At 42.6% G+C, this 17,567-nt stretch overlaps 1 protein-coding gene across 1 annotated transcript in view; it reads left to right on the forward strand.

The window, feature by feature from the left end:
* The first annotated feature begins 2,247 nt into the window (after positions 1-2,247).
* The window catches only part of LOC124119962, a 46,438-nt gene continuing 31,118 nt past the window's right edge, over positions 2,248-17,567 (forward strand). Inside the window, exons 1-11 of the mRNA XM_048386900.1 lie at positions 2,248-2,371; positions 4,374-4,478; positions 5,906-5,965; positions 7,284-7,401; positions 9,589-9,736; positions 11,332-11,395; positions 12,042-12,147; positions 13,010-13,098; positions 14,235-14,358; positions 15,226-15,363; positions 15,729-16,001. Coding sequence (XP_048242857.1) covers positions 2,315-2,371; positions 4,374-4,478; positions 5,906-5,965; positions 7,284-7,401; positions 9,589-9,736; positions 11,332-11,395; positions 12,042-12,147; positions 13,010-13,098; positions 14,235-14,358; positions 15,226-15,363; positions 15,729-16,001 — 1,282 coding nt within the window. The 5' untranslated portion in view covers positions 2,248-2,314. The remainder of the gene's footprint in view (positions 2,372-4,373; positions 4,479-5,905; positions 5,966-7,283; positions 7,402-9,588; positions 9,737-11,331; positions 11,396-12,041; positions 12,148-13,009; positions 13,099-14,234; positions 14,359-15,225; positions 15,364-15,728; positions 16,002-17,567) is intronic.

Consider the following 17,567-nt stretch of genomic DNA (forward strand, 5'->3'; position numbering starts at 1 on the left):
GCCGCTCTGAAACAAAGTCAAATCTTGAAATAACAAAAATTAGAGCTGGAAATTGAACAGGAGGCTTTGAAGTTACAAACCAATTATTACCAAAATAGAAAGTCGAAATAAGAAATTGCTTCCGTCATCATTTTTGTCATTGATGCGTCAAATTTGGAAATGTCCTCCACATGTCTAACTAAACCGTTTGAAACCTTTACCGAGGCCCTGAATGTAGCCTTGCTTAAACAACGTTTGAGCTAGCGTTACATGACGCTGTTTGAAATGATGATAGAAAGAGCAAGCTCGATTGTACCTCGACATATAGACACCAAAGGCTGGCCCTGCTGGAGTATTGCTCGACATAAAGGGAAAGTTGACTGTTGGAAAGTTGAAGTCATCCACCCCTCTTGTCTCGTGGAGCGTGTTTAGTCACTCTGAATCTTCACGAATAGATCTAAATATGAAAACTATGAGGCGATCTCACTGGCCTCCTTTATTGCCAGTTCACGTGGGTAAATCAGTTGACGGGAATTGGCTTTTGTAACGTGATTCAACAAAATCAGACCATCGATACACGAGAAACTAAAGTTAATCTGCTTGGCCCAAATACCTTGTTTTGACTTTGCCAAACCGAGCAGGAATTCTGAATCCTATGCATAATGATTAACCAATCAGTCTCGAACGCCTGTCGAAACAGGTTCCATTGGGCCGAAGAAATAAGTAGCTGTGACGATTGTATGACTGGATCACAAACAATAAGTGATGGCCCCAGGTGTTCGTGACAAGGCTAACCGTGTTGAGTACTTCTGGTAGCACCCGCCACTCTCACGTGAAGAAACAGACCAACAAGAAGGGGAGCACAGTGGCTGCCATGGGGTAGCACCCGCCACTCTCACGTGTTGCACGAAGAAACAGATCAACAAGAAGGGGAGCACAGTGGCTGCCATGGGGTAGCACCCACCACTCTCACGTGAAGAAACAGACCAACAAGAAGGGGAGCACCCGCCACTCTCACGTGAAGAAACAGACCAACAAGAAGGGGAGCACCCGCCACTCTCACGTGAAGAAACAGACCAACAAGAAGGGGAGCACAGTGGCTGCCATGGTGTAACACCCACCACGCTCACGTGAAGAAACAGACCAACAAGAAGGGGAGCACAGTGGCTGCCATGGTGTAACACCCACCACGCTCACGTGAAGAAACAGACCAACAAGAAGGGGAGCACAGTGGCTGCCATGGTGTAACAACACCCCGCTCACGTGAAGAAACAGACCAACAAGAAGGGGAGCACAGTGGCTGCCATGGTGTAACAACACCCCGCTCACGTGAAGAAACAGACCAACAAGAAGGGGAGCACAGTGGCTGCCATGGTGTAACACCCACCACGCTCACGTGAAGAAACAGACCAACAAGAAGGGGAGCACAGTGGCTGCCATGGTGTAACACCCACCACGCTCACGTGAAGAAACAGACCAACAAGAAGGGGAGCACAGTGGCTGCCATGGGGTAGCACCCGCCACTCTCACGTGAAGAAACAGACCAACAAGAAGGGGGGCACAGTGGCTGCCATGGGGTAGCACCCACCACTCTCACGTGAAGAAACAGACCAACAAGAAGGGGAGCACAGTGGCTGCCATGGGGTAGCATCCACCACTCTCACGTGAAGAAACAGACCAACAAGAAGGGGAGCACAGTGGCTGCCCATGGGGTTGCACTTTTTGCCTAAATGTCAGATTTCCAATGTTCATTTGGATGTTATGATGGAAACTAGCATTTCAAATGTTGTTTTCTCTGTAAACTTCAGATGACATTTGATGTATTTTTTGTCCCGAACCTTTGAAAATAGAGCTGCAACTTCAAGATATATACACTTGGGGTGTATCGAAATCAAATCACTATTTACCTTCGAAGAAATAAACTGCCCATGAATGAGGCACATGATATATATACTTGCCTCGTAATATCAAAGTATAATCTCATCTATGCTTATTGTACGGCAGATATTATTTGTTATAGAAAACATAGGTATACATTACAATGCCCCAACACCATGCCAGGCAAATACCTAAAACAACAAGCTTTTAAAAACGAATGTGTTTGTTTTGTTGCGTTGTTTGTTTTTTATTTAACGCCTCACTCAGCAATATTGGAGCTACATGACGACGGCCTGTACATATTCAAGTCTGGATTAGACAATCCAGTGATTGACACCATGAACATCGGCCTACCTAATTGAACACGATGCCATATTACATTGCAGAAACTTGATCTGTGCATGCTCAAATTACTCGGACATTTTCGACTGGAATTGTCTGAAAACAGCGACATACGATGATGCGGACGTGGCTGATGTTGGCAGTGTGTGTGACGTGGGGGACGTTCTACTCGGTAAGTAACACAGTGTGTGTGGCGTGAGGGACGTTCTACTCGGTAAGTAACACAGTGTGTGTGACGTGAGGGACGTTCTACTCGGTAAGTAACACAGTGTGTGTGGCGTGAGGGACGTTCTACTCGGTAAGTAACACAGTGTGTGTGGCGTGAGGGACGTTCTACTCGGTAAGTAACACAGTGTGTGTGACGTGGGGGACGTTCTACTCGGTAAGTAACACTGAGTGTGTGACGTGGGGGACGTACTACTCGGTAAGTAACACAGTGTGTGTGGCGTGGGGGACGTACCACTCAGTTACACAATCTGTGTGGCGTGCGGGACGTTCTACTCGGTAGGTAACACAGAGCATGTGGCGTGGTGGATGTTCTACTTGGTAACACAGAGCCTGTGGCGTGTGAGACGTTCTATTCGATAACTCAGTGTGTGTGGCGTGGGGGGCGTACTACTCGGTAACACAGTGTGTGTTGCGTGGGGGACGTTCTACTCGGTAACACAGTGTGTGTGGCGTGGGGGACGTTCTACTCGGTAACACAGTGTGTGTGGCGCGGGGGACGTTCTACACGGTAAGTAACACAGTGTGTGTGGCGTGGGGGACGTTCTACACGGTAAGTAACACAGTGTGTGTGGCGTGGGGGACGTTCTACACGGTAAGTAACACAGTGTGTGTGGCTTTGGGGACATACTACTCGGTACGTAACACAGTGTGTGTGGTGCGGGGACGTACTACTCGGTAAGTAACACAGTGTGTGTGGCACGGGGGGCGTTCTACTCGGTAAGTAACACAGTGTGTGTGGCGTGGGGGACGTTCTACTCGGTAAGTAACACTGTGTGTGTGCCTCGGGGGACGTTCTACTCGGTAAGTAACACAGTATGTTTGGCGTTGGGGACCGAACTACTCGGTAAGTAACACAGTGTGTGTGATGCGGGGGGCGTTCTATACGGTAAGTCACACAGTGTGTGTGATGTGGGGAGGTTCTACATGGTAAGTAACACAGTGTGTGTGGCGCGGGGGACGTTCTACATGGTCGGTAACACAGTGTGTGTGGCGTGGGGGACGTACTACACGGTAAGTAACACAGTGTGTTTGGCGTGGGGGACGTACTACACGGTAAGTAACACAGTGTGTGTGGCGTGGGGGACGTACTACATGGTCGGTAACACAGTGTGTGTGGCGTGGGGGACGTACTACATGGTCGGTAACACAGAATGTTTGGCGTGGGGGGCGTACTACATGGTCGGTAACACAGAATGTTTGGCGTGGGGGACGTACTACATGGTCGGTAACACAGTATGTTTGGCGTGGGGGGCGTACTATATGGTAAGTAACACATCGTGTTTAGACAGTTTATGATGAAATGTGAGCTTGGACGTTTCCTACTGTACAAACGTCATTCTGTGTAGTTACTGTAGGGAGGCGGAAGATCACACCGACTCGTCACTAGGACCCGGTGTGTCTTCTGCTGGTGATGAGGTGACAGAATGGATCGGGTGTTATAAATATCTTGTCATATACGCCGAAAGTGTGGATCGTTGCTCACATTATAACGATCACTTTGGGAGACGTGTTGGACTTCGTCATCAAATTAATCGTCAATAATCCTTATTGAAGAGGTCGAAATTGTAGAAAGGTAAAAATACTTCTCAACCTATCGCAAGACCTAGTGACGGTTGTCGGCCCCACTGTACGTGAGACTGGCGTCTTGCTGCATCTGGATGTGGGAACTGTGTTATGATGTGTTTGTGTTGATCTGTGACGTGAATGGATCAGATCCGCTGCCGTGGTTTGGTAAGCTGCCTTATTATGATCCTCAGTGTATCAGCACTGTGCCCTCTCGCGTGCTACACGGAGGAGGTAGCTGTTTAACTTTAGAAACATAACTCTCGCGTGCTTCACGGAGGAGGTAGCTGTTTAACTGTAGAAACATAACTCAACCTCTTCGAGGTAGTCCCACCATCTTCCATACGTTCTCTCTGTCAGGGTTTGTTTCAATGTCCTTCCAGAGTGCGTCCTCATCACCAGAGAGTCCCCGAGTTCAGAAACGTCAAGCCACAGTCGTCGTTACTCACGGCGTCGTCAACATCGATAGTCCAGGCAGCTCGGCTGATGTAAGCTAACTTTTATACTGCGCCCCTCTGTGTTGCAAAACGAATATATTTCTTAACGTTTCTCTTAATTTACAAGCAGCAAATTCTCTGCAATTGAACACAGCAGACATAATTCAATATTAACATACCGTTAATATTAGTTTAAACAAAATCAGTAATGGTACTCTCGTGTGACTGAACTTTCTGGTTAATCGATCACTTGATTATCTGGTTTGTTTACAGGATGACGTCACATGGCAGGAGTACTGCTATGTGGCATCAGGCAATAAATACTTACTTTTTTATGCAAATTGTGTGAATGACGGGTACTACCTGTAGGGCAGGGCATGCTTACCCTATTCCCGAACACCTGGTGTTATCATTTGATTTTCAGTGATCCATTCATATAATATTGGCCCTTCACGCCAGGTGGAATCTGTTTCTGGGCTGGTTGTTCTCTTGCATTGCCAATTTATATTTACATGGAGTATTATCATCGTTTCATCGTATTATTATGTATGTAATGAGGGTTCACTTCAGCTTATGGAGTAGCGTTGTTCGTTGTCAGCACCATGATGGGATAAATTTAGCCTTGACGTCAAAACCAAAACATTTTTTAAAGAAAATGAAAAGAGAATATTGAATTGTGAACACAAGATATAGGAATCTGAATGTTTTATATAACACAGTCACACAATGGGGTTCAGAAATCTAACGATCTGATGTGTGGCAACACGATGATATTAAGAAATGAAATACCTGAAACACTGACAGGATGTGTGGCAACACGATGATATTCAGAAATCAAATACCTGAAACACTGACAGGATGTGTGCCATCACAACGGGATTCATGTTTATTCATTTTAGTTGTAACAGTTCAGAGTTTGACAATCTAAGAAACCACAGATCATAGACAACAGACACCATGGCACCATATAGGACCACAATGTCACTTGTATTTGCTAATGGAATCGATTGATTCTGTATATGTATTCTAACGGCGGTTAATGTTTCAGTTGTCTTCTCAGAATGTAAATTACACAGAGAGGGTATACTGTGGCGGTGTGTGTAGCACTACAATGATGTGAGGTTGGCTTGTCTTGTTATGTCCAGATTGAGTGTGAGTCTTGTTGTCCTGGGGTGGATGGGGTGAGGTTGGTGGGGTGGGGTAGTGTCTTTACAGGGAAGGAGTGTCCGGTCCGATGTAGGCAAAAAACCGCCGCATATTAAGATCAAGTTCAAATATAATAATCAGTGACAATAGCCCGTACAATTGATAATAATATAGATATTTATCACTCATTCTAGCGTCGAACCAGTATGGGTTGCATACTCCTCGGGGAGCTGAGAATGTTATTTCAATGTTCTTGTCCTATATAACGGGATTATTACTGGATTATTATTATTATCATTTTTCGCAGTGTAATATTTTGTTATTTTTCTAAGGACGATTCAAGTGAGGAAGTGGAGGATCCATCTCATTTCAATAACACGGAATCAGAAGAGGTGAGTATTCTGTGCCCCGTTCCACAAAACCATCGTAGCGCTACGACTTTCGGAAGTCTATGTTAAAGTATGGGAGGTATGATCATCTTAGCGCTAAGATCGCATTGTTGTCCCTGACAATTTAGGCGTGTCAGTTTACTCCGTGAGAAGGTCCAGGGTGAGTGAGTTAAAGGCATTACCTCGGCACAATGAAGACCCGGGTTCGATTGACAACATGCACAACATGTGTGAATCTCGTCCTGTCGGTCGCCGTGATATTGCTTGAAGTCTGCTTACAAAGTCCAGCTAACATACAGACGTAAAGTCCAGCTAACAAACAGACGTAAAGTCTAGCTAGCATACAGACGTAAAGTCCAGCTAGCATACAGACGTAAAGTTCAGCTGACATACACACGTAAAGTCCAGCTGACATACAGACATGAAGTATAGCTAACAAACAGACGTAAAGTCCAGCTAACAAACAGGTGTAAAGTTCAGCTGACATACACATGTAAAGTCCAGCTAGCATACAGACGTAAAGTCCAGCTTGCATACAGACGTCAAGTCCAGCTAGCATACAGACGTAAAGTCCAGCTAACAAACAGGCGTAAAGTCCAGCACAACAATGGGAATTGTTTGTCTTCTCACACATACGTCACAGCTGCCCAGTGTATTTGAAGTTTGGGTGTAGTCTGATTAAACTGAAAGCGAACTGCAGTTAGGATCAATTGCAGATATTCTGCCAGGCTACAGGGAAGACAAGCAACCCATGCTTGCCGTAACAGGCGACTAACGGAATCTTGTTTTCAGGCTCTCTGATTTGGTTGATTCATGTCATTGTAACCCTATTTGCTCATGATGTCAATCACTTGATTGTCTGGTCCGGATTTAATTATTTACAGACCACCGTCATATAGCTGGAATATTGCTGAGTGCTGCGTTATACAACAAACAAACAACTATTTCATCCAGGCACTGTGATCGTACCCAAAGTTTGCCTTAACTAGACTCGATTTTCTAACAGCGTGTTTATTATTTTACGTCGCACCTTGCAATATTCCACCTTTCTGTAAATAATGGAGTTTGAAACAGACACACAGTGTCTGATTTCATGACTAACGTCACAGGTCGTCTGGGTACGATGACACCCAATGAACCAAGTCACCGAGCTGGACCGTCCGACCCGTTACGTCGTCTGTCGACCAGCACAGTTTGCTGGAAGCAGTTCTAATTGTGGTGTTAAACACTCACTCACCCACTCACTCACTCACCCGATGGCCCGCCCGTCCAACCACCCACCCACACACCCAAAAACCCACTCACTCACTGTTTATTGCAGGAAGAGAATGACGACGAAGAATCCAGCAATGATTCAAGGTCACGTCGACTTATTTCCAAGGACAAATCCGACCAGTGGCCTAAGGGCATCGTTCCATACATCTTTGAGGATGGTCTAGGTACGTAACTACAGCACGACAATGACATCCATTCACTGCAAACATTGGCCTTGGTCAGTGTGAGACGATATTGGTTCCTTACTGCGATATATTCATTACTACTCAACGTTTCCGTTTAAGGTCTGCGTCACCGCAGGCTATCCTCTCTAAATAAGCAGACACGCTGTTGAAAATCATTTATCAAATCATTAACACAATACATTTGCTGACCACGGTTGATCCCACTCATCACTCACTTGAACGTATTATGCAGTCATCCAGCCCACACGACAACATAGAGCACTTCCTAATACGACGTCAAATGTAAGGGCTATGTTAGTAACAGCTCAATGTTTGTGAGGAGTCACTTCTTAAGTATTTTATTTACATGTGCATATAAATTGTGGACAGAGGTCGACGGTTTGATCAGCCGGTCACGTGATTCCAAAAAGTAGTTAAAATATGGTACTTGATCATAATTTACACAAACATGTATTCCTCTGATCATAATTTACACAAACCTGTATGACTCTCATCATAATTTACACAAACTTGTATTCCTCTGATCATTATTTACACAAACTTGTATTACTCTGATCATAATGTACACAAACCTGTCTTACTCTGATCATAATTTACACAAACCTGTATTACTCTGATCATTATTTACACAAACTTGTATTACTCTGATCATAATTTACACAAACCTGTATTACTCTGATCATTATTTACACAAACTTGGACTACTCTTATTATTATTTACACAAACCTGGATTACTCTGTTCATAATTTACACAAACTTGTATTCCTCTGATCATTATTTACACAAACTTGTATTACTGTGATTATTATTTACACAAACCTGTATTATTACTGTGATTATTATTTACACAAACCTGTATTATTACTGTGATCATAATTTACACAAACATGAATTACTTTGATCACAAGTTACAAAAAGTTGAATTACTCTGATCATAATTTATACAAACTTGGACTACTCTGATCATAATTCTCACAAACCTGGATTACTCTGATCATAATTTACAAAAAAACGGATTACTCTGATCATAATTTACACAAACCTGTATTACTCTGATCATTATTTACACAAACTTGTATTACTCTGATCATAATTTACACAAACCTGTATTACTCTGATCATTATTCTCACAAACCTGGATTACTCTGATCATAATTTACAAAAAAACGGATTACTCTAATCATAATTTACACACACTTGTATTACTCTGATCCTAATTTACACAAACATGTATTATTCTGATCATAATTTAAACAAACTTGGATTTCTCTGATCATAATTTACACAAACTTGGATTTCTCTGATCATAATTTACACAAACTTGTATGTCTCGTCCACGATCATAATTTACACAACTTGGATGACTCTGATGATAACTGACACAAAACTGAATTACTCTGATCGTAGATTAAGCACAATTGTATTACTGTGATCATCGGTTGCAACAACGTGTACAAATCGACGTCATGAGAGACATGATGTGGTCTTGGTCACTGTACACTAACGCCTACACAAGTGTTGGTGATGCGGATGTTTGCCCTTTGTGTGACCAATGCAGGCTTAAGACGCCTGAAACGTTTCATCATTCCCTGTTGGAAAGTCCTCATTATGACAACATAGTAACAATCTTAGAAGTTCAGTGCTGGAGAAAAGAGAAACAATATGGTGCAATGTTGGGCGATAACATGGTATACGGTTCAAATCAAAGGGCTCTTCGAGAGTATGTGACTACATCGGACAAGTATGAGATAATCTAATAATATGTCTCTAACAGAAATAGCAGTAAATATTAATACCAAACATAAGTCTCGCTTTTGATTCGTTTTGAGGTTTCTTTTTTTCTGGCTGATATGCTACTTTTTTAATCCAATAGATTTCTTTCTAAACGAAATTGTGTTTGAGTGATGTATTAATCCATGTTATTCGGCAGATGATTTAATTTTATCAGAGTAATGGTGTAAAATGTCAAACATTTAAAAAGATAGTAACTATATATGGTGTGGTAAATATACTTGTATTGATGACTGTTAATCATCATTTGGTGTTTTCACCGTGTTTCTAGTCTAAGTTGCTCCAAAGCAATATCACCACCGATATCAAATTTCGCGTTTGACGTTTGAGTCAAATGTGTAAAATGTGATTTCACAGCTAGTGTTTTGTTAAAGGCAGCGACGCCCGCAACGAAATCTCTATAACCCAGCGGCGGATCGAGAAGTACACCTGCATCCGGTTTGTACCATGGGTCAAGGACGTCACCAAGGCAACGTACGACCTATCCCACGAGGGTCATCTAAACTTTGTCGATAGGAGCGGGTATGTCTGAGGCGACTTTTACCACTTTTACCACACCCCAAAGAGGTGTACGGGGACGAAATATCTGTCCAGTAAATGCTTCAAAACGTGCCATGCTTTCTCTGTGGGTGAAAATTGTCGCAGCCATCCATGCCCAGTGAATCATGTATATCAATGTGTAAAATATCCATTTTCGGTGAAGCAGACATTACTGCCAGCGACGTAATGAAAGGCACCAGTGATGTTATTGAATGTGTATGTTAAGCTGTACCGTCAGGGCATTTTCATTGCCTATAGCTACTGTTAGGACATTTTCATTGGCTACTGATAAGATCAGACATTTTCATTGCCAACTGATAAGTTCAGATATTTTCTTTGGCTACTGATAAGTTCAAGACATTTTCATTGCCAACTGATAAGTTCAGACATTTTCATTGCCAACTGATAAGTTCAGACATTTTCATTGCCAACTGCAAAGTTCTGGCATTTTCATTGGCTACTGATAAGTTTAAGACATTTTTATTGCCAACTGATAAGTTCAAGACATTTTCATTGCCAACTGATAAGTGTAGACATTTTCATTGCTAACTGATCAGTTCAGACATTTTCATTGGCTACTGTTAGGTTTAAGACATTTTCATTGGCCTCTGATAAGTTCAGGCATTCTCATAGGCTACTGTTAAGTTCAATTTTTTTTTATTTTGCTACTGATCAGTTTAAGCTATTTTCATTGGCCCCCACCAGTCTAGCGGTACTGGGACATTCCAGTTGTTTCCATAACGTTCAATCGTCGATCACGGTATACCCGGACAGGAAGTGACACACCACACTAACATCTAAATATAGTGACTTCCTGACGACTGAACACTGCCAAAGCACAATGTAGTGAGCGTCTGTCTAATCTCAACAGAAACAGTGTAACACAATTACAATCATTGTTAAACAATATAATACACCGCCATATAACACTACTGTTAAGTTCAAGACATTTTCATTGGTGACTGTTAAGTTCAAGACATTTTCATCGGTGACTTTTAAGTTCAAGACATTTTCATTGATGACTGTTAACTTCAATAAGTTTTCATTGGTGACAGTTAAGTTAAAGACATTTTCATTGGTGACTGTGAAGTTCAAGACGTTTTCATAGGTGACTGTGAAGTTCAAGACATTTTCAATAGCCACTGAAAAGTTCAAGACGTTTCCAGTAGCTACTATTAAGTTCAAGACATTTTCATTGGTGACTGTTAAGTTCAAGACGTTTTCATTGGTGACTGTTAAGTTCAAGATGTTTTCATTGGTGACTGTTAAGTTAAATACATTTCCATTGGTGATTGTTAAGTTCAAGACGTCTTCATTGGTGACTGTTAAGTTAAATACATTTCTTTTGGTGACTGTTACGTTTAAGACGTCTTCATTGGTGAACTTCTTTACGAAAATTATGTGAGTGGCGGGAGCTTGAGGACAGGAGATGCCAACCCTTTTCGCGATTCTCAGTGACCGTTTTACGCCCAATGGAAACTGTTTCGGCGGAAAATCCAGACTGGTTACCCTGTGGCGTTTGCGTCCTCTATCATGAAGGTAATGATGTCTCATATGTTATTCATTCATTGCTTCAGCTGCTGGGCGTATGTCGGATTCGGGTCCAGCGAGAGTGGCAGGAACATCAAATGTTGCTCCAGGGTACGGCACTCTTTTACCATTATTACAGTTCCAAATGCGGCTTCCGGGTCAGAGTTGGTCCAAGCATCCTCTTGTTGTCATGGAGACAGCTCATGGATCTGATGGTGGTCATTCTGGTTGCCTTGGTTGAATGCGTGTCATCGCACCCTGATGGGCGGGACGTTACAGCTCGTAATGCGTAACAACATAGATTTAACATTTATCATGCCCCGCCGCTATATTTTCAAGTTTAAAACTAATCCTTATTTCACGTTTTATGAATTTAAGGTGTTAAAACATAATTGAAATTCTGATTATTGCGGATGGTTCTGAATTTGGGTATTATTACATTCATATCATACAAATAGGCAGAATATTAATTTGACATTTGTTTTATAGCACATAATTGTTTTATAGTCTCAAGAATCTTTTGAAAAACAATATTTAGCCAAGTTAAGCACCAAATATCCTCATGTTCCAAGTGATCCAATATGCATGAAATATAAACAGAACTTCACTGTTACATTTGCCTTTGAATAGCCTTTGAACAGTGGTTTGATCACAGCTTGACACCTTGATGTGGGAGGAATTCATTCCGAAAGTGACGTAGACAGGAATATAAAAAACATATCCTTTATGTAGTGTGCTTATATCATTACATTTCTAGCACCTCTGCACGCACGAGTTGGGTCACGCTCTTGGATTTCCTCACGAACACACGAGCCCAAAGCGAGCTGGATATGTCCGTCCCAATTTCCAAAACGTTGATCCTTGTGAGTAATTTAAGTGATGTCATTTTAAAGAGTACAACATGAAGCAATACTTAACTTTATACCTTGGGTGACATGATTCCACCGCAAACCGAATACCGACACACTGGGGATTATACCGTGACCTCGAAGGGTTCATTGTACTGTGCAGGGGTGGTTGGACGTTGCAATTGCGCGCACCTTCGACCTAGATCACATGGCATTCTTGATAACCTCACATATGTCCGTCACTCTTACACAAGTACTTGCAAAAATGACGTTTAACAACAACTAGCTTGAGTTTTGTCTCTCGTGTTGGCCAAGTGTGTTAAGCTGGTATTCAATACTCTGGTATTTTCAAATAATGTGTAATAATAAAATACCTCTACAGATAACAGATACACATCGGTCTCCTTTTTGTGGTGAAGGTTAGACTCTGTCACGTATCATAAACTAAGAATAAGTGTTTTTAATCTTTGTTGTGGATCATCTATCGTTAAATCTGTAACAACCTTGTCATCTCTTGTGTAGATGTTTTGGGACACAATCAGATATTGACCTGTTGTCAAAGGGGACAGGCGGGGAATCAGCTGGGCACTGGAGCATGTGATGTGGGAAGTTACGGGGGGACACTGCCATGAGGCAGATGGTGGTGATTGGCACAGTGTGGGTTGCATGCTTGAGTGGTGCTGAAGTCTGGGTTTAAATCCAAGCAATTATAAATATATCACCTTGTATCCCCAGTAGTGAGCTATAACTGCTTTACATCCTCTATTCCATCTATTCCATCTACAGACACCTGTCTGTGACATCTAGAGGTCAATGGTAATTATTCACATGTCACTTGATATATGTTTAATTTATCTTCTTGTTTGTTTTTCCACAGCAAACTGGGGAATATACCGCATTAAAAGCTCAAGCGACTATGATGACCTGAGGTTTGACATGACCAGCCACATGCATTATAACCCTACGGTATGTGAAAACTACGGTATTCTCCTTCCTTTAATTTTGCAATAACACATGATTGCTTCTTTGAACCAATAAAGGGGCGAAGATCGGTAATCCAGTAACACATGGTTGCTTCCTTGAACCAATATAGGGCTATTGAACGGTAATCCAGTAACACATGGTTGCTTCTTTGAACCAATACAGGGGCGTAGATCGGTAATCCAGTAACACATGGTTGCTTCCTTTAAGCAATACAGGGGCGTAGATCGGTAATCCAGTAACACATGGTTGCTTCCTTTAAGCAATACAGGGGCGTAGATCGGTAATCCAGTAACACATGGTTGCTTCCCTGAACCAATACAGGGGCGTTAATCGGTAATCCAGTAACACATGGTTGCTTCCTTGAACCAATACAGGGACATAGATCGGTAATCCAGTAACACATGGTTGCCTCCTTGAACCAATGCAGGGGAATAGATCGGTAATCCAGTAACACATGGTTGCTTCCCTGAACCAATACAGGGGCGTAGATAGGTAATCCAGTAACACATGGTTGCTTCCTTGAACCAATATAGGGACATAGATCGGTAATCTATTAACACATGGTTGCTTCCATGAACCAATACAGGGGCGTAGATCGGTAATCCAGTTACACATGGTTGCTTCCTTGAACCAATACAGGGGACTATATCGGTAATCCAGTAACACATGGTTGCCTTCTTGAAGCAATACAGGGGCCAAGATCGGTAATCCAGTAACACATGGTTGCTTCCTTGAACCAATACAGGGGCGTAGATCGGTTATCCAGTAACACATAGCTGCTTCCTTGAACCAATACAGGAGTATAGATCTGTAATCTATTAACACATAGCTGCTTCCCTTAACCAATACAGGGGCGAAGATCGGTAATCCAGTAACACATGGTGGCTTCCTTGAAGCAATACAGGGGTATAGATCTGTAATCTAGCAACACAAAGCTGCTTCCCTTAACCAATACAGGGGCGAAGATCGGTAATCCAGTAACACATGGTTGCTTCCTTGAACCAATACAGGGGCATAGGTCGGTTATCTATCAACACGAGATCACACATTTTAAGGAACATATTTCAATAGTAACATTACAACATAACATAACATCGTTTCTCAAACGATTCTTTCAGGGTTTCTCCAAGAATGGCTGGTACACCCAGACAGTGTTGTTCCGAGACCTGCAGCCTATGCTACAGAACAGGGGCAACGTCTACTACTCCTGGCACGCCCTGGCCCACGCCTACACCTGCACGGGTACGTCCACACCTGTCCCTGGGGTCAGGTCATAATAGACCCAAGCGACCTGGTGAGCTAAGCACGGCGGGTAATATTGGGAAAAAGCATCTGTAACTGAAAACACTCGAAATAGATAAAAATTATTTCAGGTTATGCTGACAGAAAACTAAATTATTTGTTGAATATGCTATGTTCTAAAAAGGAAAGTGTTGTTGGTAAACAAAATAGCTCCTCCTATCTGTAATAATTGGTGTATGTTTTGAAGCACTGAAACATAATGCAGTACATACCATGGCCATTAGAGTTTAGTGGAAACACCAAAGGGTAAATTCTGTGATTGAGAACATTTATTGAGCACGTGTTGCAGCTAGTGACACATTGATATCGGCTTCACTTGGGTGAGTGAGTGAGTCAGTAGGGTTTTACGCCACGTTTAACAATAGTACCACCATGTCATGGCAGAGAACACCCGACCATATGGTTCACGCAGAAAGTAGGTGTGAGATTTGCATTTTGCCGTGACACTGAAGCATGTTTGATTCAATTCGATCAAAATAAGATCAAAATCAGTTGTCTTATTTCATGTGATACCTCAAACTTAACATGCCTGTGACATAAGAGTGTTGAAAACGTATAAATCCATAGATCAATGGCTCCCCATAACCCATTACAATTGGATACATTTGATTTCAGACAACTTCACAAACATGATGAAATATGTTATTTATACATTTTTATCGGCTTATCTCAATTATACGGCTTTCAATGCAAACCATTAATGTTAAAGATGTAGACCTCGAGGTGATGGAGCCTCTGTGATATGAGTCTTCCAAAACAACATTTAGATGCTTAGTGTACTGTGTTCTAAGTGCGGTCTATTTTCAGAGGAGAAGTGTCCAAGTGGGGCAGCTGTGACTTGCGTCAACGACGGTTTCGTCTCTTACATCGACAACAGCACGTGCGCATGTATCTGCCCACCAGGTCTGGATCCAGCTAAGGGCTGCTCTGACGTCATAAAACAGGGTGAATAGGGACTCAATGGCTTCTATGACGTCATAAGACCGTTATGCAGGGCTGCGTGTGACATAAAGCCCGTAGATCAGCCTGAGAGTTGGGGAAATCATGATACGTCTGGAATAGTGCTAAACGTTGCGTAATGCGCACCTCACTCACACGTGGCTTCAACAAATTCCCAAAATGTTGACCCACTATTTCGGACATAATACAGTGAGTAGACAATCAAGGGCTGCTATGACGTCATAAAACAGGTGCGTAGGAGTTCGAGGGTTTTTGCTTTGATATTAAAAACAGGGTGAGTAGATAATTAGGTGGACTATTGTAGTCATGCCAGTCCTATGTTGTAACCTCGCTGCGTCTCTCCTCTGTAGTGCCCGCTCCCACTAAATGGCCTGTAGGGACGTACGCCATGCCGTCAGCTACCGAAGGATGCCCCGGTGACGTATTCCTGGACGGCTTTGTACAACACACCAGTGATGGGAGCAGCACACAGAGCGCCACCGTGCACGTCAAGGGGGAGTTCACATCCAGCAGCTCCAAGTACCACTTCTGTGTAAAGGACAGTTCCACCGGTGCTGACGCTGACACAGCAGAATGGGGCCCTGGTAGATACTGCATACTCAAGAAAGGAGATTGTCCTACAGGTAAATGTTATATTCAAATTAAATTGTAATATACAATGGAGACATGAGTGGCATGCATGGCGGTTCAGGACCCTGGGTTCATGGGGTCTTATCCCCTTGCTTATGTTCTAGATTTGCAAGGACTATTCCCATGTTCATGGGTTCCACCAAAGTGGTAAACGTCAAGAGCCTACATTACTTCCCCCCACATTAAGCTGACACCCAGTCATATAACTGAAAGGGGGATACAATACAGAACCATGTCAAACACACAATTACATGAGGTCTTGATATCTCCCTTGAAATGAACTATGTGCCAAGCGCCCCGATACCGTACCATGTGATGTAAGTCTGTAATTCGGGCACCGTGAAAGCGGAAGGTTTGTGGTTCGATGCTTGACCGCGTCATACCAACGTTAAAAGAATGGACGTGTTGTTACCCTGCCTGGCGCTCGGCATTCAGAGTACAACTGGTCGGCTCAGAGTCAGTATACCGAGCTCTTCATGATGAACTGGTATAAGATGGCGCACACATATGCACGTCACCATATGAGTTAAATGATATTAAATGCGACGTTAAACCCCGCTTCACCTCACCTATATTCCGCTGTAAGGCATCAATACCACTTTCATAATCTGTAATTTGAGAGTGATTGTTTTGCTTTCAAATTTAGAAAAAATGGCGTTTCCACGTCCTTTTCATTTATGAGAAACAGATGTCCAGGTTATTCCTGTGTGTTATCTCGACATGTTCAACAGTGACTATCAGCGAAAATCACACGTGTCTAGTTGCATGATGTTCTTTAGTTTCGCCTGACAATATAGCACCCGGTAAATGTACTGATTTGACAAACTGCTACAATTCCGTCAGGACACGTTGTCATTAAAGTAAAAACTCTTTCCATAGCCACAAGAAATCTCTTCTCGGTTGTACGATTCCGACTGTCAGAAACATGTGGTTGTGAATCACTGTCAAATAGTGATCATACCAGGCGTTCCCCAAAACGTGATCGTGTCCTGCCCTGTCACAAACACATTCAAAGGCAAGTCAACTGTTCACCTGAACACGGAAACATATGGCACAGGTGAAATTAGGGAATTGCGCCGGACATCATTTTTGTGACTCATGCGTCATTTTGAAAATGTCCGCCAAGACTTGAATGTTGTCACCTTGATCACACAACTTCTGAACAAGAGTCGTATGGTGCTCTTTGAAATCTTAGAAGGAACAGCATGATCGATTGTACCTCACAAGTTGCGAAAACTGGACACCAATTGCTGGAGCAACTGTAATATTGCTCGACGTAAAGAGAAAGTTTACTGTGGGAAAGTTGAAGTCATCCCGTCTTGTCATACAATTTTGAAGAGAGTGTTTTGTCACCCGGAAACTTTATGAAACCGATGAGGCGGTCTCACTGCTTTCCTTTACTCCCAGTTCAGCTGGATAAATCCGTCATGGGTAATTAGATATTTGATGGTTATTGAACGATACCAGCTCATCAATATTTGAAGCCAAATTAAATTTCTTGGCGAAATTACCTTCTTTTGACCTTGCCAAACTGATAAAAGAAATACCAATTCATACGC

Source organism: Haliotis rufescens, unplaced genomic scaffold (assembly GCF_023055435.1).
Source record: "Haliotis rufescens isolate VD_foot unplaced genomic scaffold, xgHalRufe1.0.p SCAF_61, whole genome shotgun sequence".
Taxonomy (NCBI): Eukaryota; Metazoa; Mollusca; class Gastropoda; order Lepetellida; family Haliotidae; genus Haliotis; species Haliotis rufescens.